This window comes from Haliotis rufescens, unplaced genomic scaffold (genome assembly GCF_023055435.1).
Source record: "Haliotis rufescens isolate VD_foot unplaced genomic scaffold, xgHalRufe1.0.p SCAF_6, whole genome shotgun sequence".
Lineage (NCBI taxonomy): Eukaryota > Metazoa > Mollusca > Gastropoda > Lepetellida > Haliotidae > Haliotis > Haliotis rufescens.
Genome location: NW_025964334.1, coordinates 43,035,524 through 43,063,448, shown reverse-complemented (window position 1 = coordinate 43,063,448; position 27,925 = coordinate 43,035,524). Strand labels below are relative to the sequence as shown.

The 27,925-nt window shown below is 38.6% G+C and overlaps 1 protein-coding gene across 1 annotated transcript; it reads left to right on the top strand.

Annotated features, from left to right (window-relative positions):
* The first annotated feature begins 401 nt into the window (after positions 1-401).
* LOC124114623 (40S ribosomal protein S11-like) lies at positions 402-27,925 on the top strand. Its single transcript, XM_046475297.2, has 4 exons — positions 402-522; positions 6,131-6,256; positions 13,931-14,136; positions 27,763-27,925. Exons 1-4 carry the CDS (start codon positions 511-513, stop codon positions 27,884-27,886), a joined length of 468 nt encoding a protein of 155 aa, XP_046331253.1. The 5' UTR covers positions 402-510; the 3' UTR covers positions 27,887-27,925.

Genomic DNA, 27,925 nt, shown 5'->3' with positions numbered 1-27,925 from the left:
CGTGTGTGCCACCCACAAATACATGATATATATTGCCCATTTAATAACAACTATGAATGTTCATAAATTTAAGCCTTAAATTTTTATTTACCTAAATATTCTTTATTTTCATTTGTTATATACACTCGTCATACAAAATGTTCGACTTTTGATGCTTCGCCTTTTTCAAACTACATTGGATAATAGAGGCTGTCGCCCTCTGTGATCTTAGGACAAATTGTGATATGGAATTGTGCAAGAAAATAATTTTCAAAATAAAAGTAATTGGTTGGGCGACAAAATGTTTAGCTTTAATGTTTTCTCCCTTACCAGTAGCGACATTAATGGATAACAAACGTGTCAATTGTTTCCTTTTTAATACTTAGTATGATTGGAACAGGTTGATTAGCATTGCTCTCGTATTCTTAACAGCGTTTCAGGGTGACAAACAACTGCAAGATGTCGCTGTAAGGAGTATCAAGGAACCCGTAACGGAAGTGGAAAGACCCCGGTCCTGCCTTTCAATCCAACATGGCCGAACAGGTACGCATGGCTGTGAAATCTGAGAATTGTGCTAGTATATTTGGTTAACGGCGCATCGTACCCGTGTGTTATTCTACGATATTTTTATTGATGTTGCCGTTGAGGCAAACTTTTAGTGTACCTGGCGCAGCCGCCTGTCCTCTCGACAATTTTATGCGCGATGTTTAACGTCGAATCCGGGGGATGTTTATCAAGTTGTTGATTAACCGCGGGCTGTGATGTCGGATTGTCCTATTTGGTGCACATCACTTTCGTAAACACCTTTAGGATGTAATACGTAGACTATGGTACAGACGACGGTGCCCCGATTTTGGACATTTCTAGTCGTAAATGTATCCACGATATGTTTACGACATTCAACAAACATTGTCACTCCCGCCAGAAGTATCGATACCCAAGAAGAACTTTCTTTCTGTAGTATGCTAAGGTTTTTCTGAGCAGAATTTGTCACAAGGGGACATGAGGTTATGTCCAACTTTGTCCTTTTGCAAAAGATTTTCTCCCCTAATGCCTTAAAGGAAGTTCATGTTGTAAATGTCTGATGCTGCTAAAAGAGAACAAAAATCAGGTTACACTTAGATGTAGTCTGGGCACCCAAAAAGTAGGCAACCCAAATCTCATCGGACTGCTGGCCATAGGTTTCCACAAATAATTGGTCACTACAGAGTTAGGCTTGGCAAACAAACCACCTACGTTTCTACAAGGCAAGATAATCAACAGGAGCCATTCCCATCAGTCACTGCACAAACCACAGATACTGTAGGCTGTAAGACCATGGTTAGTAAGAAGTGGCGTGTTCCGACTACAGTCGCTGGAGAGCCAACGATGCCAGACCCTTACCAGGGATAGAATAGGTCTTCAGCAACCCATGCTTGTCGTAAGAGGCAACTAATCGATTGTGGTGATGATGGATTGGGTTGTCAGGCTCCCTGACTTGGTATCCTGATTGCGTGGATCGGCTCATGATGTCAATCCCTGGATTGTTTGGTCCAGACTCGATTATTTACAGACCGCCTTCATATGGCTGGAAAATTGCTGATTTGAGCGTTAAACAACAAACAAATCAATCAAGAAAGAGAACTTTACAGTCGGGATCGTGTCTCTGGAGGGTTCGCCCATTTGTTTCTAGGTTTGTCAGGACCATACCCGTACTCGTGTGTTTCACCGAAGTGGTAAACGTCTGAGACCTGCATCACTTCGGGCTTTCCTCCCACATTAAGCTGACATGCAGCGATGTAACTAGATTACTGTTAAAAGCGACGTTAAACCCAACTCACTCACCCACTCACTTTGTTTAATTAGCTACATTGAGTCATTCATTTCCCCATGAAGGTGGCATGTTTGCAATGCCCAGCAGCCAGAAAATGTTTTCGAGTATCTGGAAGTTGGAAAGTCTCGACATCCATGATGTCTGAGTTTGATTTGAATGATTGAGTCACATTGTTAAATAGTTATTGACAAATCTGGAAGCAAACGTATCGTAGCATTTTCTAAGGTCTATAAATCCAACTTGGTGTTTCACCCAAGAAATATTCCAAACTTAATTTGTGAATTCTTCTACCAGTACTGTCTTATCTAAAGGCTAGGACAATATAATCTAAAATACAATCGTCTGTGATCTTAAATATGTATATTATTATGGAGAAAGAGTTAACCCTATTGTTACACAATTTAAGTGTTCATTGTATATCTGGACTTATGTTTGTAATCTATTTTATTATTATTTTTCATTCAATAGTGTTTACATTAATTTTGGCGCCATCGTGTCCCGCCAATATTTACAACTTCCATTTACCCCTTTGTCTCCTTTATCCACATACCGCGACAGTACCAACTCATATTATTCAATGCAACAATGATCATATTTTCTTCTGTTTCATTTTTGATGAGTTGACACATCGAAGATAAACATTTCACGGTTACTTTCAGAGAGAAAAAATCTCAAAACGTGAAAATCTATTCCATTTGCATAGTTTTCCTTTGTGTGGTCATCAAGCGATAAGGTGACTTTGATGTATAAATATATATTGTCGTGCACCTCAAAGTCCCCGTTTTCTAGTAGCATATTTTCATAAATATGCAAAACAGTATGTAAACATGGTAAAGCACAAGTCTGTTCTGATTTCAGAGCTTGTTTAAGAACAAGAGAAAAGTCTGGTCACATGTTACGCATGTTACCCTGTGGCAGTGGTGTTTTCAGAAATTGTAACTTCTATAAACAATGATTAATTAAAAGGTAGATGTTATTTTTAGGCTGATTATTACGTCAAATACAGTATGTTTAATAGCAGATTCAATGCAGATTAAACTATTGAAAGTGTAACAGTTAGATGTATGGGATTTTCAATCACGCTGAATGAATGTTGATGAGAATATCGTGGAATCGAGGCCTAAATCAATCCCTGGGGTCATGCATAGACATAAAAAAGTAGACTGTTTAGAGTGAAGAGATCTTACAGTCAGATGAATCCCATACATGGGTACTCTACAGTAGCCGTGTTGATTGGTCGACCTTGGAATCCAGGGCGTGGAGCTGTCTCCTGGTACGGACACCAGAAGTCTTCTGTTGGTGTGACATCACCAGATCAGACTACATGTTTACGTCAGATCAACGGATCTTAACATGCTACGATATTGGCGAGGAATTGGCCAATACCAGATGAACAATAACGTACAATCAACCGTCACCAGCTTGAACACAGTTTTTTTCAGAGTTGATAGAATAAGTTCGCCATCTCATGAAGTGTCTCAAGGTGAAGCGAGTAGTTATGTTACAGATGTTGGAATAAAACATGCACCTGGTTTTCAAACTCAATACTTAAGAACTTCTGAGTTCTGGGTTAAACCGCCAGTTACAGCCTTTCAGCACCCAAATCGGCTTCCCACTTTATGTTCTAAACATTACATTCCTCTGCCACATATAATTATGGATAAGGGGTCATGTGGCCCTCTGCCTCTCAGCTGGTGACTGCGGACAATTCTCAGGTCCAAGGCAGCATAACATAATGAAATCTCCTAAATACACAATACTTTCTTTCCGTTTGTTGGCTTGAGTAAATGTATCACTATAACAAGTGTACATATTAAAACAATTGAAATATAACAAAACAGATCTCACTTCTAAATTATGTCTATGTATTATGTACATGACGATAAATACAGTTTCCTCAGCAAACCCAATGGCATATAAATAAGCAGCATATACATACATACATACATACATACATACATACATACATACATACATACATACATACATACATACATACATATAGGGGCATGATCTCATGTCAGGTCAAAAACATATGGCTTCTACGGAACATCACAGGACAACAGGTATGTGGGCTACAAAGTTGATGATAATGAAACTGCATAATAAGAATATATCCAGTCAAAGTGCATATCCTAATCAAATAACTTATATACATTAATCACCAAATAATGTTCCTTATAACCATGTCAGTTTATAGAATAGTTACATGCAGGGGTCCGGAAAATTTAAAATCCCAATCGGACATTTGCATTTAGGCCACGCCTCCTTCAAATAGCGTATTTTAGTACGACTTTTCACACACATTACAAGTTTACGTATTCATAATATGATGAATTATGAATTGTTTCAATTTAAATTGTTTAATTCACCGGACAATTAATAACGATCCGCTCGACTGATCTGCATCGGTCGACTGGCTGTCGTCACGCTTTCGCTCCTTGTCTGAGGTTACGTATCGTAGCATTGTGAGGATAATGAGGTACATCGATGAAGCAAGGTATTAATGTACAGTTGTAAACACCTTTCACTCAAATTAACAAGATGTTCTCAGTAATTAATCCTCGATTAATCAGTGTCAACTCAGTTTATTGCCTATTACAGTGATTGACAGATTGGACTATCATGTAGGTACGATGTATTTACAGCAATCAAAACAAACAAAGCTTGTCAGTGTAGTTAATCTTCATTGTGTTGCAACTGCAGACAGAAACTGCTCAGTCCTAACTGTTGATCATGTCCGGTCAAAATTTAAGAATGTCCGGACAATACTTTTTAAAATGTCCGGTAAGCAATATTTTAAATTGGACATTTGAGATTCCCAATCGGACATGTCCGGCGCATATGACGGTTTCCGGACCCCTGGTTACATGCACTATATATATAATTATAACAAAAATTGTATTTACAAAACATAAGCATATACACATGTCATTGAACAAATTCAAGTTGACTCCACTATTCCTGGGGAACAGGACATTGCTAATCAGGCATATCCCGAGGGTGACAATCGAATGGAGGAGGGCACATGCCCCTACTGTTTTAACTGCACCATCAGAAAGGCTCTCTACTATTAATTCTAGAAAATAATTGACAACTGTAACGGGTGGAAAATACCAGCATATGTTCAAAAGAAGATCAAACTGGGTGATGGGGAGCATGTTGTCTTCTATCACAGACAAATAATGCCGGAATGTGTGTTGACACTTGTGCGAACAAAATACCCAAATAAGATAAATGAGCCATATATGGGACACAAGTGGTGGTGAACTGACTTTGTTATTTTTCTCTTTGTATATATATGATCATTGATATTCTTTCTAAAACTGCAATTAATTTCTTTGGGGAAAATTAAAAAATTTCAAAAGCATAAAACAGTATTGAAACTCTTGGCATCATATAGCTGACTATGGCAATACAGTATCCTTATCAGACAAGTGATTGTGTTTTGTTTACATAAAGAGTGTAATTGCCCCTATGAGGTTAAATGTGTGACTTGTGCTGTGTCTCAAAGTTGACAGGCCTTCCGTTCCCTCCTGAAGGAATAAGTGGCGGTTAAAGAGTCATCAACCAGGTCCGATTGTTGTTGCAGATGTTATATCCTTTAAGTTGATCTGATACTGTCTTCTAGATAGCATTGTTAAATGCAGGAAGTGTTATTCGCCAGAGATTTTTGTCCAGCCAATCCACTTGGATTGTTACAGAGACAATATCTTGTCCAAGTTGGTACTAAGGCAGTTGCCAAACTAACCAGGAGGTCTGTTATGGCCCAACCTAAAGGTCAGGTATGGCCCAACCAAGAGGCTTGTTATGGCCCAACCAGGAGGTTTGTTATGGCCCAACCAGGAGGTCTGTTATGGCCCAACCTAGAGGTCTGTTATGGCCCAACCTAGAGGTCTGTTATGGCCCAACCAGGAGGTCTGTTATGGCCCAACCAGGAGGTCTGTTATGGCCCAACCAGGAGGTCTGTTATGGCCCAACCAGGATATCTGTTATGGCCCAACCAGGTCACAAAGCCAAATTTAGTTAAGGAAACAATTGACACGGTCAGTCTGTTTACAAGTGACAGAGAAGGCTTTAGAGTATTGTAGTGTGTTGTCAGGACAAGTGTACTATTACTACTACTATCATAAATATCCTAGTTCATCCATCTATTTGGAAACTGAAATCTCTTTGCTGCAGGTGAAGTATTGCCTGGAGTGAGATACGTTTTTCATTACCCATTTGAAAACATTTTTGTATGCGTGCATAAATGACTCCGAAGTGAAAGGCAGATCTGTGAGACATTAGTTAAATTTGTACACCTTGGTTTATATGCTTTTGTTCATATCGTTTCAGACAGAGAGATCGTTTCAGCGCCAAACCACTGTTTTTTTAAACAAAAAGTCCCTCCTGTCTGGTAAGGGCAAAAAGAACTTGCGCTATGTGAGAAATGTAGGCCTGGGTTTTAAAACCCCCAGAGAGGTAAGTTCAATTATTATACTTAATATCCCCTGCCACAATGCGGTGCAAATGCTCTGCAAATCTAGCAATCGACCGAAATCTGTATGACAGTTTACGAACCGGATTTCAATTTAGTTGCATGATTTTGATTAGATTATGCATAGACTCGTTAGTCATGCCAAAATTTAACTCCATAATACTAGCCTAGTTCGGCAAGGGTGAAAACTGGACTTTTATAGTCAGTTAACTCCCTTGACTCAGGAAGATGCTTTGTAAGTTGCCTGGATGAATCTCATTTTACACATTGACTGTGACATACATAATGACAGTAACATATACACATCTACAAATGAAGTCTCGTGAAAATGAATTTAGAGTTGTTAGACTTGCATTAAAGAACTTCCCAACAATAATGTAAAAGAACTAGAATGATTCTGTTCTACAATTCAATGCTACATCCAATGAATGAAAACAAAATGCAAGATAATTAATTTATCCTGCATTACTTCTGCATGCTGACCTTTTGACAGTAGTGAGACTGTGATTGATCCTGCTGAAGGAAGAAAAGTCCTGTTTCATTCACAAGCAGGACCCCCCTGCAATCACTAGCTGCCATGTCATACCGGAAGTGGTGGACGACTCATGTCTCCATATCATTGTTGTTCATGAAACAAAACGTGCTGCTAGTTGGATCTCAATATTTGCTGTTTCCTGTCCATGTGGCTTTCAACTCTTCCATCTAAATCCCATGTACTTCCCCCTGTGGCGGATGGTGTCCGGTTTGGTGTATTTTATATGCAATAATATTTATTTTAAGCACATGAAGTTGACAGTTTTATCATTTATTTTCACGTCCTCTTGTTGTGTTTTCCACCATATTTAATTGCTAGCTGTGCGGTCCTTCGTGAAAATTGTTTTGTATTTCATGGCCGGCTATTGTAAACTTAAACTTGTTCAGTTCTCTGTAATTGGTGGCCATATTTATAGTAACTTTTGCGTAATTGTTTAACATTTACCACTAGTTACTCACACTTTAAATTGCTGTATAGCTATTATCATGATTATAGTGTTATACATTAATTTACCCTAAGCGCTCTATTATGGACCCGACGTGGATGCAAATCTTTATGCAAGCCATGTAACAACAAGCGCATACAAATTCCTTTGTTCAGGCGTCTGCCCCGGCTATCAGCATACTTCTATATGCACCAGAGCGCTGTACGAGGATTTTTCTCTACTTATCCTCTCATCAGCTTTTAACCCCCTGGATGCCACAGGGACATATATGTCCCTCCTCTACAACCTTCACTTTGAAGTCGAATAAAATTCAAAATTCATAACCCACACAAATACGCTTCACAGTTTTGAATAAGGTGGGAGATTCCCTGTTCTGTGATATCATCCACTGGCATTTTGGGCCAAGCAAAAGTACTAAAAATGACCTCTGAAAATTAGGTACTTCGTTAATGTCGCCATTTTTTACACATTACTAAATCACCACTCACCTCGTTATTTACAGCATGTTTTGAAATCTAAATTTCGGATATTTACTGCGAGAAATAAATTTCAAAAATAGCATATTAGTGATCACTGGTATCTGTCCATTATGAAATCACCAATGATCATTCCAAAACGTCTCCGATAACCCTAGAATCGTTTAGAATGTTTTGGAAACAAATGCCGAAGTGAAATTTCCGCCATTTGGGATAGTGTTTACAAAATCACGTTTCAGGTACACCGGTCATGAGGCGCCTGTAACATCACATCCTTGAATTCCTCATACATTTTAGAATCGAATGAACAATGGTCTTTGTCACCAATACGAAGTGGCTGGATGAAATCAAGCAAAATATTTTCGGTGTGAAAAAGAACGCTGTCCTCGAAAAGCTGCACTTGTTTGAAAAGTAAACAAAGCAAAATACAGATTTGACACAGTGTAGCATTTTCTCCTATTTTGAGCTATCCATTGGTCTATTCGTTCAATATATTGGCTGAACATTTTCAGAATATGCATGGGAAGAGAATCGTAGGAAGAATTAGGGAATTTAAAGTAGAAACATTGACAATTTCTGTTGAAAATATCAAATCATTGCAAAGTTACCGTCCTGTGTGAGGCCATGACTGACGCAAAATCGCGCACAACGACAACGGTATTTATCGGAATTTCTGACTAGCTCGGTTTGTTTCAATGAAAATTATAACAACAAATACCGTATTCGACGTTATAAGCGCCCACGGCGATATTTGCTGATATATTGGCTAGTAAACAATCCTAATTAGCACCCCTTCCGATTGATCAATGTACACAAGACTTTTTTATTCTCGCATATGCACACTCGTGTGTTATATGCACCTTTAATTATGGGCAATTAAATTCTGGAAAAATATATGTCGTACATAAACATTTCAGGCTGTCACCATAAACCACGAAATTGATCTTTCAACTCTCTTTTTTTCCACCAAAATAATATTCTAATAAGAGCCCCCTATTTCTAATTTTGAGAGCGCCCTGGGCGCTTATTACGTCGAATACGGTAACAGTACATAGATTGTCAGAATGTTTCTGATTACTTACATGTCACATTTATGTATATACGATCCCTGAATCAATGAAAGTCCTCTCGTAAAATCCCGCGTACTGTTGACAGTGAACACGCGATTTTGTAAACGTTGGTCACAGGTAGTGATGTCATACGTCAACATTGTTGTACATATTTGGTAATTTCTTTGAGGTGAAGGTCCTTGAATGAGAGGCACACGATCATTGTAGCATGCTGTTTACAGTTTCAGTTATGATGTAGATTTTGCATATCTTTTATACATTTTTTCACACAATTAATATCACTTTGGACATTTGTCAATGAACACGCCAATGAACCTTTGATTATCTCCTGTTTGTTTGAACATTGTTTACATAACAATTGATAGGTTTTTAGTGTCGAATACAATATTTCTTTCCTTTGGACAAGTGTTACAAGATGAAGTGTAAATGTAACTGCAGCATGTACGTATTTCTTGTGATCTGTAATAGTCAATATTATAAGTTCATATAACAAATGTCCATGAATTGCCGTTTTATTTTATTTTATAACTAAAACTGAATATATTTTAACAAAATGGATAATATTTTTTCGGTAAAATATATGCACACATATCAGAAAGAATAAATTGTCTTGGTCTTGGAATTGTTTTTATGTCGTTTGATACACAGAACAGTGATATCTAACGATTCGCCAGGTGCGCGTTAGTCAGAAACAATTTACGAATTATTCCTCTTGTTTTGCATTATATAATCAATGGGTTCATTCTTTTTTCAATATTGTGATCACAGGATATTAAACTGTTTACTTAATTTCTCCAGGAATTGTAAAATGTATAAAATAAAATCCATGCCAGGTACCCCGTTGCATGGTTCAACCTCATACAAATACATGCCATCGATCCCAATTGCGTGGGTTGATGCTCATGATGTCAATCATTGGATTGTCTGGTCCAGATTCGATTATTTTACAGACCGCCGTCATATAGCTGGAATATTGCTGATTTCGGCGTTAAACAACAACAAACAAACAAACAAAACCTCATACGATTATTCTGATAATTGTATACCAATAGAGCTTTCTTTGCATCTTTTATTGTGTAATTCTGAGACGAGATGAAGAAAAATAATAACGTAAAAATGAACAAATATATGTCCAATATTGAATATAATTTTGGTTGTTTTGAAATATTCTTTTGGGTATTTCATTACGTAAATTGATGCCAAACAGGTGTGTGTCTTGTCCAATTAAGATACACGATAAACTATCAAATTGTTTACATATTCAAGACATTATTTACTTGGTGAAAGCAGTAATTTTATGTTGTGTCGAAAAAGCGTCAAATGCCGTTTTACACATCAAGATTTTTCATACCATGAATGAAAGTTATGGGAGATATATATTAATCAGAATACCAGTGTCGTCTTTCTCCGACGTTATCAAAGACATAAAACCAGCCATGACGTCAAAAGGAATGGTGTTATTTTTTGGGTATTTCATTACATTTGATGATAAGGCTAGTGCTCCATTAATAATGGTGCAACATTAGTCAAATTACACTTACACATTCAGGAGAATGTTGGAATCTAAGGACTAGGTTATAGGTTAGATAGGGCCATCCATTTCTCTATTACCTCTTTTTTTATGAAGTGCGATTTCATCATTTCTTATGGGTTTTTTAAATAGCTAAACATATACAGTTTCAATATGGATATCTGTGTTGGAATAGTTTGGTTCCTCGTGAACGAAACACCACGAAAATATAATGTCCTTACCCACAGCTAATTCTCACCAATTGACCTGAGTTACAATAAACTAGTGCTAAGTACAGCGGAGTTATGCCCCCTTTTCTTTGTACGCGTGTAACCTCTGACACCTTTATGTCATAGAGAAAAATCAGTTTTCGTCATTTACAGCGTGCTATTTTGGGCATTGAATGTATGTCGTTATACATACGCATATAACTCCATTTGATCTATAGTTATGTCGTTCAGATATTAGGCAGTATTTTGTTCGCTGACAGTTTCTGTAAAGCTTCAAAATAAAAAAAATTGTCGCACTACTTTTATCGGGGACGATAAAAAGTGGAGAACTTTACTGTTTTTCAACGCAGAATAAATTCTCGGACAACACTCAGAAGTGTATTTTTTTAAAACCGGTTAATATTTGCAGTTTACTTCACACCATCAAATAGGACATTTAATATTCTCCACCTCTGCGTAATTTTATAGCCACAGGTATATCCAGTGCCGCGATCACTTTTCCGATCTTAGGAAAATGTGCGTCAGAAAAAAACCTCGGCATCCAGAGGGTTAAGGTGTTGAGATTTAGAAGGGATGATGTTCCCATTCACGCCTTTGGGTAGCAGACCACGCTCACAATTTGGACTATGTTCTCCATTACCATTAAGATCCCTGACAGCCGTTTCACGTTCATAGAAACGGAAATCAGGCGTTCCCTAAAACTCATGGCGTCTCAAGCTGTGGACCAAGATCTTTTCAAGACCAATGCCAATAGGATCAATCATTTCCAGACGTCAGTAGATTTCCAACCAAGGCACATCGATTATATGCATAATCACCTTAAAGCGGTGTAAGCTTAGATTAACGCCACCCACCGTCTGGGGTATCTGGCCTTATCCAATTGGGTTTCCGAATTTAGGTGCCAGCTGCTTCGTCAGCCATGGTCGGCCTCAACTTTATTCAATAGCAATGTAACTGACACGCATTCCCAAGAGTGAACTATGCTCGAGATTAAACAGCACTCAAGGCTCTGGAACATGTATCCCATCACCTTGGCCAACGTGTGTCAAATTCAGGTAATTATCGACCCAGGTGCTCATCCCTCAAGGACCACAGATCAGCATTCCTTTTGTGGCAAAAGATGAGGCAGGGGCAGGTGCCAAGGCTTCCATCAATCCCGTAGGGGTAGTTCCCTCCAGTTGTCCAAATAGTCGACACACCAGTAGGTTGGAGACCATGCCTGTTTTGGAGAAATTGGATGGCAGACACATACGCTGTCAACATCATAAGGTACGGGTACTCTCCCATTTTTCTCGTTCTCAACCGGGATTCGTATAAGATGCAGATGACACACAACCTTGTACTGTTCAATGAATGTTACCTGAAGAATCCTCTGTACTTGTCACATATCCTTGAGACTGCTCAGGGCCAGCATCAATGCTTACGACTACCTGATCAGCCCTGACCTGCAGGATGCTTACCTGCATGTGCCGATCCACCCCAGCGACTGGCGGTTCCTAAGGTTCCAGTTGGCATTTCAGTGGCCCCGCAGGTTTTTACCCGCCTTACCAAGTCAATGGCTGCCTATCTGCACCTGAGGAACATTCGGTTCGAGTCACTCATAGATGACTGCATACTGCATCATGCAGTAGCCGTGATCCTCACCCGCCACCGGGACTTCACCAGACGCCTGCTTTATCAACTGGGCTTATGAGATTGCTAATCTTGCCCCCATGAAATTCAGGCAGTTGCCTCCATGATGATGGCTCTACACAGTAATTGTTCTATTAAGCCATCATGGAAGGATGTTTTATGGAGGTCGGACTCGTCTTTGCCAGTCACTACCTCAGGATGTCGAAGGTATGCACAGTTTTGTACTGCTCGTTGTAGCACAGCAGGTAACCAATCTGTGGCAACATAAAAACAATTGAATCATGTCCAGATCAGCCTTACCCTACTTTCATTACTTGCTTGTTTAGGGGGGTTGTACAGCGTCTACGCTATCATGGCTTGGTGACTAAATTTCCAGCGCATGCTATTGTCCTTTACTGGTTGTTTACTGGGACGTTCTCATACTCTCGTTACCTTTCTGTGGACAGGATTGGGTGAGCAGAAGGTATGCGCTGACACGATATGGAGATATCAGTCGCCTGCCACTTTTCTTTCTTTAGCATGATCAACCACAGCTACACAACTGTCAAAAGGTAATCAATGAATGCATTAAGGAGAAATGCAGTATAAGTATACAAATAAACAATATCTAGATTTTACTAGTATTGTAATTATATGTTGTGTATAATATTTGACACTTACCAAGTTCGAGGATTGTCAGTCAGTATCCACATAAGGAACAATATCCCATACAACTGTAGCCGTTCAAAGGAACTTGTTCGATGTCATGAGGCCTGCATAATTCCCTGCCATCCATCGTTAACTTGTACAGCCATTTTTTTACAGAATGCAATAACTTTTCTTTTATGTGTTCTACACATGTTCTGATTTTTTTTATGTTTTATTTTTTTTTCTTGATTTGGCTGTTAGTAGGATGGTCCAGGCAATGTTTCTTTACCTTATACCTTGTAAAGGGGGACATAATAGTGAGACAAGTTCAAGCAGTTCAAAGGCTTTTCACAGATTGCTGTCCAGTGTTTTGAGTACTTTTGACCAATTTCACAAGTCTGTCGGTTATCCCTTGGCGAGGGTTGTGTCCAGGCTCAGACCAGCACATCATGAAATACCAGTTCCAAATGCAAAGGACACAAACATTATTCTTTTGTGATGTAGTGGATAGAGCATTTGTGTGACTGATAATGGCAGTAACAGGGCTTGACGCAGCACACATTTGTCAGTCCAGTATGCACAAATGTAGTGAATGGATGCAGAAAAAAGAATATACTGTGTCTCTAGGTGCGCACAGTAATATTCATTGTACCTACAGCGAATCAAGGGCAGTTATGGGTGTCTGTCATTTCATCCATCAATCATGGCCATAGTCTAAAGAAAATGTACAGTACACAACACCATTTAATTACTTTGCAGGACGCTCATATTGCCTGCAGGGACCATTAAAATTAATTATTGGGTTCCCTGGACCCCTTTTTTTGTAAGTCAAGGTAGACACTGTATTTCACGCTTTGAATGACATGAATGTTGTGCATGGCAATGATTTCATGTGTTTTAGTTTATTAGGACCTTAAATCTGTGCAAGAGAAACTTTAACATTTTTTGTCCAGTAGTCCTTATAATGATAACATGTAGCAAAACCTAAAAAAATGTCAATTGTCTACTAGTCCTTATGATACCTTACCTATTTGGCAGTTTGGCAAGGACTATAGGACTAAAGTCCATTTCTAACACTGTGATCTGTTATTTTGGGCATATGTATTATATAAATGTGCTTTCGTTTGTTTTAGGCTATTGATGGCACATACATTGACAAGAAGTGCCCTTTCACTGGTAATGTGAGCATTCGTGGGCGGATCTTGTCCGGTGTAGTTCTCAAGATGAAAATGCAGAGAACCATTGTCATTCGAAGAGAATATCTACACTATGTCAAGAAATACAACCGATTTGAAAAACGTCACAAGAATATGTCTGTTCATCTCAGTCCATGTTTCAGGTAAGAAATGATTGACAGCCACTGTTAATTTTGCCTCAAGTCTATTGGGAAAAGATTATGTTGACATGAAAATAATCACCTGGGGTGTTAAAAGTTATCAGTCCACTATGCAAAGATTAGGGCATTATTTGTTTATCTTTGTTTAGGGCAACCTTGTAATCATAAGTCAGACATTTTTGCAGGTAGTGGACTACATTTTGGTGTGTTGGTAGTCTTTAGTGTTACAGGTCAGGGATGTTAATGTGCCCTTTTGAATTTATTTGCCAAACTGAACAAAACATCTATGTTCAATCTCATTGAATATCTTTGCACCTTGAGCTAGATTTTTAAAAAGATTTAAAACTTATCCTGCATTTCTCCTCAATGCATATACTGCTTGCTTTTGACTGAAGAGAGAAAGAAAGTTGTTCCATTCCATGAGCAGGACTCCCAATTACCTGCTGGAACTTTCATATTACTCTTGGTCACCTGACAGATAACACCTGCTGCTAAATTGATCCCCAGTTTTTTGCTGTCTCCCATGGTCTACAACTTGCCTTCAACCTACACTACTGCCTAAAAGTTCATTCCCCTAACACGCGTTGAGAACGCATGTGACACGGGTGCTCCACGGGTTGCACACGGGTTGCACATGGGTTGAGCACGCGTGTGCAACGGGTGTGCAGCACGTGTGCAACCCGTTGAGCACGTGTGGGTCACTTGTTGCACACTGGTGTGCCATGCGTTTAAGATGGGACCGGGTTTCAGTAGAAGTTGGCAAATATATCAAATGAATAGTGAGATAAATCAAAACAGTGAGATGTGATTCTTGAGTTAATGAGCGGCCATTGACCTGTGGTCACCAGACCATAAACACAAGATCGGCCTGTCTTAATTAGTGTTCAGTTGCTGGAGTTTTATGGCATGAACCATTCCAGGAGGGTCCAGTATAGCCATTGTGGCTACCCGACAGTAGAACAGTAGGGAATTTAGAAGCGTGTTTATTGCTCGGGGAACCCCCGAATTGACAGGATTGTCGCGGGTTGGTAAATGTTCTCCATTAATGAAGTGGTTGTGTGTGGATTGCGGGCATATTCGTTTTATGTTTTGCCGACATAAGTCATTCCAGGTGACTGCAAATATACCGTTTTTCGTTCGCCAAATTTATGCTTCAGATAGTTCAATTATGATAGAACCGTCACCACTACTTATGTCTTATTTTTTATTTCACGTAGGAATATGTCCGATTTTCCCACACCCCACTTTCTGTTTGGCATTTTGTAAAAATTATAAGGAGAAAGATTTGTGTGGGACTCTAACATTTATCACTAATTCTAAGAGGATGTTGGAAATGAATATGAACAGCCATGTTGTCTCACTGTTGATAGAGTTTGAGATCTTCACAATCACTGGGTGTGACTATTGAGACAGAATCTCGTTTGCGATTTTTACATTTGCCCAATGACAATGGTGAGTGTTGCTGGGGATACCAAAGGTGATAGTTTACTATTAGAGGAAATTGGTTGTGAGTACTTATGCCATGTGGATAGGATGTCTTTAGGATTTTAATCCTTCTTTCTCTGTGGGTAATCCTTTTATGTTGATGGAAGGAAGTCACTCAACCAGGTCATGACAATGGTTATGCGCAAGGCTTGAGATCACGAAGAGATCACTAGAGGTGTTGATGTAGGCTGGACATGCAGCATACAGCATTTCCAGTGTAGGCTGGCACCTCGTCTTTGTTTCACTCGGTATTAAAAACCTTGGTATACAAGGCTACGGCCTCCACGCCATTCACAGGTGTATTTGTCTATTTACAATGAAGTTGTTTAGCGTTCCCAGTATTTATATACTATCTCACTGATTACTTGTTAACTGGTCACTGCAAGTGCCTTAATTATTTAAATTTCAGTGAACTGAGTTACCGTATTTTCTTGAGTAAAGTGCGCAGTTTTTTTCCCCAAAACACAGCTGTGTAGAAAGGGGTGCGCATTAAAACACGAAATAATGAGTTTTGATGGTTTTTTCCCCCATGGAAAGATATTACCGTGAGCACGTAACACCGGAAATACCATGTCAACAAATTCATACTGAAGTACGCAAATTAATCATGTACAGTCAAGTCTCGTTAATCCGACACTCGGCTTTATCCGACATTCTCGCACTCCGACTCCGACACACCTAATTTGCAACGAATTACCGAAATCACTTATTAATCAGTCTCGTTAATCCGACACAGTGGTCAGCGTACTCCGTGGTCATCTGCCCGCGAGTACACAACCCTGTGTTTTGACACGCACTGGCTGCAGAGATTAACTTTAACAATTAACAGGAAAAGCTATTCAAACCTGTATTCACAAAGCTATACAAATGTAGTTTACAGATTGAAGCCATATAAATGTGCATGAAGCCAGTTTAAAATACGAACAGGTATATAAAACATGGTTGACTGGTATGTAAACAAGAAAGCATGGATGACTACATTAATATTCAAAGCCTGGCTACTGATCTTGGATCGGCAAATGCGATTGGAGCGACGCCACGTGGTATTGCTGTTGGACAACCCCCCATCCCATGCTACTGTCGACACAACAATGTGAAATGTTACTTTTTGCCACCAAACACCACATCGCACATTCAGCCACTAGATGCCGGGATCATAAAGAATTTCAAGCTTTATTATAAGAAACAGCAAATGAAATTACACCTCGACAATGTTGATGCTGAAGAACCACAAGCCCTAGACGTCAAGCGAACAGGGGACTTTGAGAAATGTGCCTTCAAAATGTGAGAAACAGAAAACACTGACAGACTATTTTAAGTAGATGAAGCAAGTTGTCAAGACGAGGAAACGTGTGTGGTTGATGTGATATATTCAGTGAGTAATGTCTCTATTGTTACGTATAAATGGGAAAATTATTATTATTATTGCAATGTCATTAATTATAAATTAAGGAATGAATGAATAAACAACATAACAATATAAATATTTCGTTTTTAATGATTTTATTACAAGGAACACACGGTTATTATCTATGGTGAAGATGTCCAATTTTCGATCACAAATCACTTAATTTCGTTAATCCGACATACTCGTTAATCCGACACGATCATGTGCAACCAACGATGTCGGATTAACGAGACTTGACTGTAATTACAGTCTGGCTATAAAAAGTGTTTTATTGTATAGCTGGACTTATGTATGTTGCTTATTTCATTTTTTTCCAAAATTCCTTTTTAATATTGTTTTCAATTAATTTCGGCGAAATAGTGTGTTATTAACAGCAACCACGGTCAGATTACCGCTATTGACGCCTTGAAACGAACATTAGTTGACAGAATGAATACATATAACATAAATGCCATACTTTGACTCGTTCAAAGTCATATTTGTTATAGTTTGACGATTCTATGTCAACACGTAGTTCTCGCGATCACGTGTGCGAGAGCCTTGACGGTGACGTGTCAGACTGGTTCCATGTGAAAAATTATAACCGGCTACAGCGATCAGCTGCTTTGCTTAGGGTTATTATTATTTAAAATATGTTTAGCAAAAGCTGCAACTAAATTAACAAGATAATAGGATATATTATTCCTGATAAAAAAATAGTTTCAGATACAATTTTTGCCGAATCTTGCATTAAAATCCTGTAAAGTTATATCATTGGGTGTGTCTTGACCGAATCACCGGTAGATTCTAAGAAAACTTGTGTACAGCTAATTGCTGTTTCCGTCTTCATTTACGAGAAAATACACAAGGTAATCTTAATCCTTGGATGTAAAACAATGCCTAGCAGAACAAAAAATACAATTTAAATGGTAAATAAACATGTCTGGTGATTTTTTATCTCAAATATTGAATTTGTTCTGACCAAGTTTCTCATCATCCGTTTTAACCGGAATTCGAAGGGGTAGATCTATGGTGTAATTTTTTTTTGTGCTTGACTTTCGATTATTTTTTTCCAAAATACTGAATCCACTAGAGGGGGGGTGCGCACTATTCTCAAGAAAATATGGTAATTCACGTGTTAGCTTTCATAGGTTGTGATGGATATATGAAAAATCCTAAGGTGGGTTTACCCACTAACTACTGTGAGCGTTTTTGACAAGACTTCTGTGCTTATATAAACACAATAAAACCATGCTCACTCACAGTAACTGTTAATCTCTGCAGTGGCACATTGGGGATAAACCTGTGAGGATCAAACTTAGAATCCTTATTTATCTGTGACATCTTGCAACTGGTGACATTTTACTAAACTTGACAAGTGATGATGAATTTTAATATTTATATTATTATAGTTTATCAAATTGCAAGTAAAACTTTAATAAAATTGTGCTACACTCTCGAAAAAAAAAGGCACATAATTTTTTCAGTTATTGTGGCGAAATAATTTTCAGGTTTTTAGACTACATGTACCATGGCTGCCTTTACATTTCTTATCAAGGTGCTTGTCTGCCACAATAGTTCATGTTCAATTAGAATTTTTATTGCGTAAACAAATCAGTCAAGTTTGCAACAATAGATGAATAAGTTGATAAATTTGGACCGCAGTTACCGATTAACAACTCAAGACATAGAGACAGGGAGAAGATATACTACAAAAGTTATGGTCCTGTTAAGATGATTGACAGTTATAAGGTTGGAGTAAATGACCCTATATTGTAGGGTCAATCGCTTTTGGCATGTTTAAACTCACTTTAAGGCACATGACAAGTCAAAACCTGCCGCCATGATTTGTTCTTATGTTTGACAGCAACTATGCTCGTGGATTTCAGAGATAAATATGATTTTTTACCTTGATGTTATTACAATAAGCGAAAATGTCTTCAAAGTCCACAGTTTGTTTAATAGTACAAAAATGAGTGTGTCTATCAACGTTTTCTTTAATTGAACACAATATTTGAACTGTATTGCTGTAAATAATCTAGTCTGCTGCCTATGTAACTTAAACATATTTATGTATGATCTTCATATGCCACGGTCTGTGGCCAGAAAAGCAAATAAAGTTATGTCTTATGACCTCTATTATCCCTGCTGACGCTATCATAATGTTCAATTTCAGTCAGCCACACCAAGCGTGACTAAGCGTTATACATGTTTTGTCATATAGCTGGAATACTGCTGAGTGCGGCATTAAACAACCAACCAACCAACCAACCAACATGTGTTGATAAACCACTGACGCATATACATTTTTGTAGATATGAAACATTCTAGTTAATTGTGGATACACTGGGCACACATACATAACAAAACCCTGTGACTGATGGATTGGTGCCATGATATGTAGCAAGAAAGAATCTTGCAGAATGTCCAGTTATCCTGATCATCGTCTACTCCTACTACATGCATGGTTAGAGGCAAGATCAAAGGCACCGCCCAGCAATTATTAGACAACAAACCGGGTTGGCCGTTTCGCTTTGAACCTCCATCCCAACCCTGTCGGTAGGGGTTATGCAATTGGTGCGCATATAACTGTGTCCAGCCTACCGCAGGGTTTGATGTGGTGTCGGTGTCGGAATTGTTTCGTGATAGTTGTGCAAATATTTGTTGTATATCGTATATTTTTGTTACAAACTATATTTCTTTGCTAAAAGAAAACGGATATTACCAATCCAATGCCTGCTACAGCCCTTATGAAGGCTAAACGGTCATGTTCGCGAGGGCGAAACATTAAAGTAGATACACGACAGTTGGGACACTGGGTGTGTAACACCAAGACATGCGGTTTGAAATCAGTCACTGACATGAGAGATGAGGTTAATTAAACACAATTTTGCTTTCCTATAAAGCATTATGAGAACTGGAGAGCCAATATGCATGAATTACACGCATTCACACACTGAAGAAATTTATAGTTGATATAGTATTTGTTTTAATGAAGACACATATATACTGAACAGATAAAGAAACGTCGTATTTTTGGATTATTAGGACATAATTGTGCATGATCAAAATTGTAATTTTTCTTCATGAATATGTTTTTTAGACTTTAAAAAAAAGCCAGTTTATGACATTCTACTCATAATACCGGTTGCGTTCGGTGTAACAGTTGTGAACCTTGGGAACTGTGAGATGGCCGTGGTTGCAAGTGATGCACAGGAAAATTGAAATGCACGTGAAACATCGTATATGCACGTGACCATCTGTATAAGAACCACCTGACACCTACTGAGAATTCAGTTGCTTTGTGAAGACAGCGACCATGCCACGACTATCCTCCCAACAACGTGAACAAGCCATCAGACGATTAAATGCCGGACAACGTACCCAAGTCATTGCCAATGCTTTTTAACTGCAGTGTATGAACCATTGAAAGACTTCGGATTCGTTACAACACCACCAACAGCACTAATGACCGTCCACGCAGTGGTCGCCGCCGAGTCACAACACCAAGACAAGATTGCTTCATCCTGCGGCAACATCTGCAGGACAGATTCACCACAGCGGCACAGACAGCTCCTCAGACCATTGGCAACCATCAGCGACCCATCAGTGCTGACACTGTTCGAAATGGGCTCGCCTCCCAGAACCTGTCTTGTCGCTGTACACACAGGGGTCCAGTGCTCACTTCTCAGCATCGTCAGCAACGTCTTGCGTGGGCCACCCAATGACAACATTGGCGGCATCGGCAGTGGAGGACCAACGTGTTCTCAGATGAGAGTCGGTACTTGCATTTCCACCGCAGATGGCAGAGTATGAGTGTGGCGAAGGAGAGGTGAACGTTTTACAGAACAGTGTGGTTGAAAGAGACCCGTGGGGAGGACCAAGCATTATGGTATGGGGTGCAATCGGCATCAATCAGAAACTTAGATCTGTTGTCTTCAAGAATATTGGCCCAGCCGCCCGTTACATCGACCAGGTTCTCCGACCCCACGTTGTACCTCATTTTGCAAGACTCCGAAACCACACCTTCCAGCATGACCAACGCCCGTCCACACACTGCCCTACACCCATCAATATCTTAATGAATGAACATTAGTTTATTGTATGGATTATATAAAGATCTCACTAAGTATATGTTTTGCATGCATGACAGATGGGATAAAGGGAGAAAGGAAATATTTTCCTATCTGTCATGCATGCAAAACATATACTTAGTGAGATCTTTATATAATCCAAACAATAAACTAATGTTCCTTCATTAAGATATTGATGGGTGTAGGGAACAGTCCCTTTGAATTTTATGATTTAACACACACACATTTATGTACAGTTTGACAGATTATAATAACATGAATACCAAAATTCATCCCCACTTGCCAAGTTCACTAAAATGTCACCAGTGGGAAGTTGTCACAGATAAACACGGATGTTAACCAAGTCTCATCTTTACCATGGAATGCATGAACTGGTTGACTTCTGTCCATCAGAATTACACACAGAGAAAGAAAGGGCTAAAAATCCTGAAGATATCCTGTATACATGGTATTACGTATTTACTACCAATTTCCTCTAATAATAAATTGTTACCTTTGAAATCACTAAGCACCAATACTCAGCAGGATCATTTGGGCAATTTTAAAAATCACAACCCCTAATGTGAAACCCCCAGTAATTGTTAAGATAACAAATCCTATCTGCAGTCAGACAACATGACAGTCTATATTCATTTCCAATATCCTCCAGTAGATAGTGGGTACCTCTAGTCCCCCTACAAACCTCATCTTATTAACTTTTACCAAAAACAAACAAAAAGTGGGGTGTGGGGAAATGTACAGTGTTGAATATCAAGAGAACTATTTTTTCATAACGAGTTACGGTACTTCACTAAATACCCTTATGGACCTTCTAGTATCATCTTCCCGAGGCAAGAGAGTTTACTGACTATAAAAGTCCAGTTTCCACCCTTGCCGAACTAGGCTGGTATTATGGAGTTACATTTTGGCTGGACTAACGAGTCTATGCATAGTCCAATCAAAATCGCGCACCGAAATCGAAATCCAGTTCGTAAAGTGTCATGCAGTTTTCGGTCGACTGCAGGATTTGCAAAGCATGTGCACCGCTAACTCATTGTCAACAGATATCTTCTAAATCTTTTCATGTTTTTAATCAAGGTGCTCACGTGATTTGATGCACTTCGCGATGTAAGACTCTCGTTTCATCACAATATAGATCTTGATTATCGATCAGATCGTCTTGACTGGGCGCCACCGTTTTGTTTGAAGCAAATGCAAGTGATACGAGGGGTTGAATCTGATTGGTCAATAGGAGAGGCATAGAAAGGACATAACTCGTAATAGCCGCTGGTGGCGCTACGATCGAGCCCAGGAATTCCAGCCTAAGTCAGCAAGGGTGGAAACTGGACTTTTAAAGTCAGTTAACTCTCTTGCCTCGGGAAGATGTTCTAGTATAAGAAATACATCTTTTTGTAGACCTTTTAATTTCAACGCTTATAATGGTTACCGTACAAAAGGTGTTGAAATATGTTAATGTGTCAAACGTATTTAAATTTATCTTCACACACACCGCTTGTTGGATTAACATTCATATATTATCATCATCAATTTTTAGGTTTCACATCAACTTCACAGTCTTGTATTTCATGGGGGCACTGATGGCCAAGTCGTCTAAGGCGCCACGATTCGCTGTGCAGAGTTGCGTCCCTTGGGCACGCCCGAAACCTATGATTGTGGGTTCGAATCCTGGTTCTCCCCTATTATGTTTCTAGGTTTGTCAGCACCATACCCGTGCTCGTGGGTTTCGCCGAAGTGGTAAACGTCTGAGACCTGCATCACTTCGGGCTTTCCTCCCACATTAAGCTGACACGCCGTGATATAACTGGAATACTGTTAAAAGCGGCGTTAAACCCAACTCGCTCACTCACTCTTGTATTTAGTCGACTGTGTAGGTGGGGCTGAATAATAAATAATATGCTTAATAGATATAAACCACCATACTTAATTGTAGGGGGGAAAGTTTAATGTATTACGTTACGTTACGTTACGTTATTGAGTATAGCATAGCAGGATATAGTAATATAAACAGATGGGCTGTTTTTCAGTATGAGGGGCCTGCTAAATAAAGGAAAACTGAAATGAAACCTAGCTTCAACATTCATATATTTTGATGTTAACATGCTTTATAGCCCTTGTACAAGAAACATATTCTCCAGCAAAAGTAATTAAGCGTTAAGAAACATGACTGACACTTTTGGCTTTCATTCCGTACTATGTAGGTTTGTTCACAGGGACAGGACGTTGATCTTTCTGAAGCATTGATTTCACACAACAGCCGTAAATCCCTAAGTTAACTCGGCTCCACTCGCCTTATTTAAAAATTATTCCGCGAGATAAGTTTCAGCTCTAGTGACCAATTGCGAGAGTATGCTTCTTTCCCAGGATTATCCCTGCCTTCTGGCTTCAAACGACCGAAGCATTTATTTTGTAATCTAGGCTTACATACACACACGCATTCACACACACACATACATAAATAAATACACACACATAATTTACATACATATATGTAATCATACATACAGCAATACATACCATGCATACACACAGCCATGTAATCATACATACAAACTGAATAGGAAGCGTGTGTATTGATCTGTTGTCTTAATCACTGACCCATCAAGAGTATCAGTCGGCATGCATCAAATCTTTATAACCGGTGAGATTGTGATAACTGTCACGCCTGACTTATTTGTCTGAAAACAAAGGGTGAAGCATAACACAGTAATTCGGGGTAACGATTTTCTGTGTTTATAGAATCAAAGTACCGTAGTGCTGCATGCATATTGAGTACATATTTATTACGATGATGTGTCATTCCTTAATCAGTACTATCTATGGCATAAGTATAAACACTTTAAAGTAGACACATGTTAACGATAACAATGACTGAGAGATGAATAAACGCAGGTCGGGTAAGTATCATTACCTTTGTTAATTATAAGTTGCCATTTTTAAACAATTTTTCATTAGATGAAAGAAATGGTGGTGCAGAAAAAAGACTAGCAATTAACACTATAACTGTGATGCAATCGCGTTACTTAATACAATCCACGAAGAACAATATATAGGGTGTCTTTGTACTATTTATTCCTGATTTGATATCAATAATTCATTTATGGATACAAAAGAATGAATTTATATCACAAATTTGATTTTAATTTGTCATGAAATGTTTATTAATATAGCAAACTGGTTTTAAGATATCAATAACTGAATTTATTATCAAATAATGTTTTTTTATGATCTACAAATTTGAATATGGTATTGTATCTATAGCCTTCGTCTCAGTGAACTTTATGCCCGTTTTTTAATAATGCGTGAAGATAGGTACAGTATCGTAACATTTACATATATAGTCATATTCAGATGATGTCTCTACATATAAGTAAGGGCAAGCTTCTTCCTTTTGTTTAATCAGTGTTCCTCCCATCTATGAATGTAGAACTTTAGGGTTACATATGTATCTTGTTGTCATTGTATTTCAATGCAATTTGAATATTATAATTTACTATCGTACTCACTTCATGTTTTAAATGAAACTTCATGTTTTAATGAGACATGTCACCACAAATTACAATTATTGCTTGTAAGCTCAACACAATTGACAAATACTCTAAACGATATGATGTACGTTGAAAAAATATATATTGTAAATGCCAAAATGATGTATCTAGATCAAGTAGAAGATATATTGACTGTAGCGCTGGGAATTCAACGAGCCCGTGAAAACAACAGTGCTTTAGCTCAATGTTTACCTCTCCTGGCGGCCATTATGCAATGGCCATCTTACACACAACCCTGCGCTCACATCTACAGGTCTTTTTTTGTGGTATGGTAATTAGTAGAACCCTCTCCCTCAAGTGTCTCCTCCATGAAAAGGGGGCGGTCGGGTAGCCTAGTGGTTAAAGCGTTCGCTCGTCACGCCGAAGACCCGGGTTCCATTCCCGACATGGGTACAATGTGTGAAGCCCATTTCTGGTGTCCCCCGCCGTGATATTGCTGGAATATTGCTAAAAGCGGCGTAAAACCATACTCACTCACTCACTCACTCCTCCATGAAAAACCTACTCTCATTAATTAAATGCTGACCTTTCCCATCGTCACGGCTATGTAGCTGAGACAAAGAGACCCAACCATCATAAAATAATTAGGGTCCAATAAAAAACAATGCTCTGCCAAACATCATAAACATGATCACTGAAAGTCGTACTACAGACGTTTAATGTCAAATCACAAAACAAACAACATTTGAATAGCAATAACATTTAACATGATCATGTATTCTCTTAATACCATCACAAAACATCATGTAGTAGCCACAACAGTACTCATATTTTCCAACAAAATCACATCTAAAAATGAGACATCAGCAAGTACATATAATAAAATGTGTATTAACCTTTTCGTCAGGAAATAACAAAATTAACTCCTTGTTACCACCTCCAACTCAGCTTAACACGGGTCCCCCTTTGGTCAAAAGTTTGTTCCCCCTATAATGAGTGTGTTCAACACATTGCACACCGGTATCACAGGCGTGGCGGACGGGTTCCACGGGGTGACCAACGGGGTGCACACGGGTTGCGTAATGCGTTGCCCATGCGTGTAAGGGGAATGAACTTCTAAGCAGCTGTGTAGTCCCTTCTCCCGTGAACAGATGGAGTTTGGTTTGACGTTATTTATATGAAATCCTATTTATTATTAGCATGTGAAGGTGACATTTGTCAATCGGTGCCTCATGTACAATACCACAAAGAAGTGGTAATAAACATTAAAAATAAAGGTAATTATATAAGTTAATATTTGAAAATCACCAACACAAAGCGGATGTTTCTATTTTGTTTTTCAACTTTCCCTTCTGATTACCAATACTTCCCGTTTGTAACATTGTGACGACGTTCATTTATAGTCAATTGTAATGTGGAGTTGTGTTATCACCATCACAAATAGGTAGATATGTAAGTTAATACATGCCAGCATGCACATATTATTATTTGTAAGAGACATATATATCTAAAGGGGTAAAGTACTGAGAGCGATTGTTTTGTGTTCGCCGAACCACAAAATTTACAATCTTTCAATTCTTTCCCCCCCCCCCCTATCATAATTATATTTCTAATTTGTGATATGATATTTCATTTCATCATATTTTATTGATAGATTTAACATTTATTAAATTTGTGACGTTGAAGATTTCAAGCAAGCCTTTAAATATATCTAAACATTGTCATCATCAGTTATTATTTACATCTTTTCATGCGATCGCATGTTATGTAAGTATGATAATGATACAATGTTTAGTGGCAAAATATATGCATGAGAAATCTTTGTCACAGGACTATACGTCAATGAAGTTCCATGTTTGTAATACAGGTCACAATTTCTTGTTTAGAACGTTCAGAATAACAGGGTTTAACCAACACCTTTCGTCTGAAATTGATCATACACAAGGACGTTATCTATTGCTGTAGTTTGATTTGCTGCCTTAGGTCACATGCTTGAATTTGACCAATCATGCTCCTTGTAGGAGATTAAGGAAAGAACAAAAAGCATCATTAGAAAGCAATTTCTATCAAATAAAATTGCATGCTACAACTACAAAATAATCCAGGGATGTTACTGTAATATTATTGACGATCAGACATCTCAGATATCAAACAAATTTTGGCACATGTCATTCATACAAAGTATTTTCTAATGTTACTCAGCAGACTGGTAAAAAGATAATATTTAAAATTTTCTGATTACGTAAACAAGGGAAAAAATAATAAGTTAATATTATTAAAAATCTTACAATTGCTGAAAATCACAACAAATTCTGCTTCCTGGGTGCTAAGTTGGAATGTTATGAATATGTTAGCGTACATTGTTTTTAAAGACAAACTTAATTAAGTTTTAATTGCATTATTTAAATAATGTGATCAACATAACTTTCATATTTATAAACAGGAGGATTAGACCTTTCAAATGTATATAACATGTAGTAGCAAAGATGTTTTACAAGCAGATACTTTCCTTGATGTATGGACTGCCTCCGTGGTCTTGTGGTAGAGCGTCCGCTTGGAGAAGCGTCATACCAAAAGATGTTAAAGGATGGTACTTGTTACCCTATCTGGCGCTCGGCATTAAGAGGCTAAAACAAGGACTGGTCGGCTCGGAGTCAGTATACTGTGTCTGAGTGGGGTATTCATGCGGCATGGTATCTCAGTGAGCTAGCGCTATAACTCAGCATCAGTCCGGACTAGTACAAGCAGCCACACACACGTGCATGCACGTCGCTATATAAGTGCAATAATCTTGGACGCGACGTTAAACCCAATTCCACATCACCTCCTTGATATATGTAGGCTTCATCCTTAACCCTAGAGTCTCTGGGAACTTGGTGTCAGCGCAGTAAAAGATTCTGGTTGACTGGTGTTGAAGGATCTACTGTGTCCAAAAAAGGAGGTGGGGAGACATGTTCTTAAAAGTAACAACACATTCTAGTTCAAATCATGTTGTACAAGGTGAGGTACACTGCTGTGGCTCTATTTTCTATATTTCTGAAGTAGTCCCTTATGTTTATGTTTTATGTTGATGTATGGGCTTTGTAATTTGGTTGTATGTTAATAGCTATATATAGGTCTGTCACCTCAGGTGATGATGCCTTCTTAGTTGTTTTAACTTTTCCTTTCTGGTTTGCAGAGATGTGACCATTGGTGATGTGGTGACTGTTGGTGAGTGCCGCCCACTGAGCAAAACTGTCCGCTACAACGTGCTGAAAGTTGCGAAAGGGAGTGGATCAAAGAAAGCCTTTCAAAAATTCTGAATGGGTCACCTAGTGGGCAAATAAAGGATGCGAGATCCG

What these genes read in the sequence shown, in the direction of transcription:
- LOC124114623 (XM_046475297.2), top strand. An exon ending in GTTTTAAAACCCCCAGAGAG is followed by an intron (nt 6,257 to 13,930) that starts GTAAGTTCAATT and finishes CGTTTGTTTTAG; the next exon opens with GCTATTGATGGCACATACAT. An exon ending in CATCTCAGTCCATGTTTCAG is followed by an intron (nt 14,137 to 27,762) that starts GTAAGAAATGAT and finishes TCTGGTTTGCAG; the next exon opens with AGATGTGACCATTGGTGATG.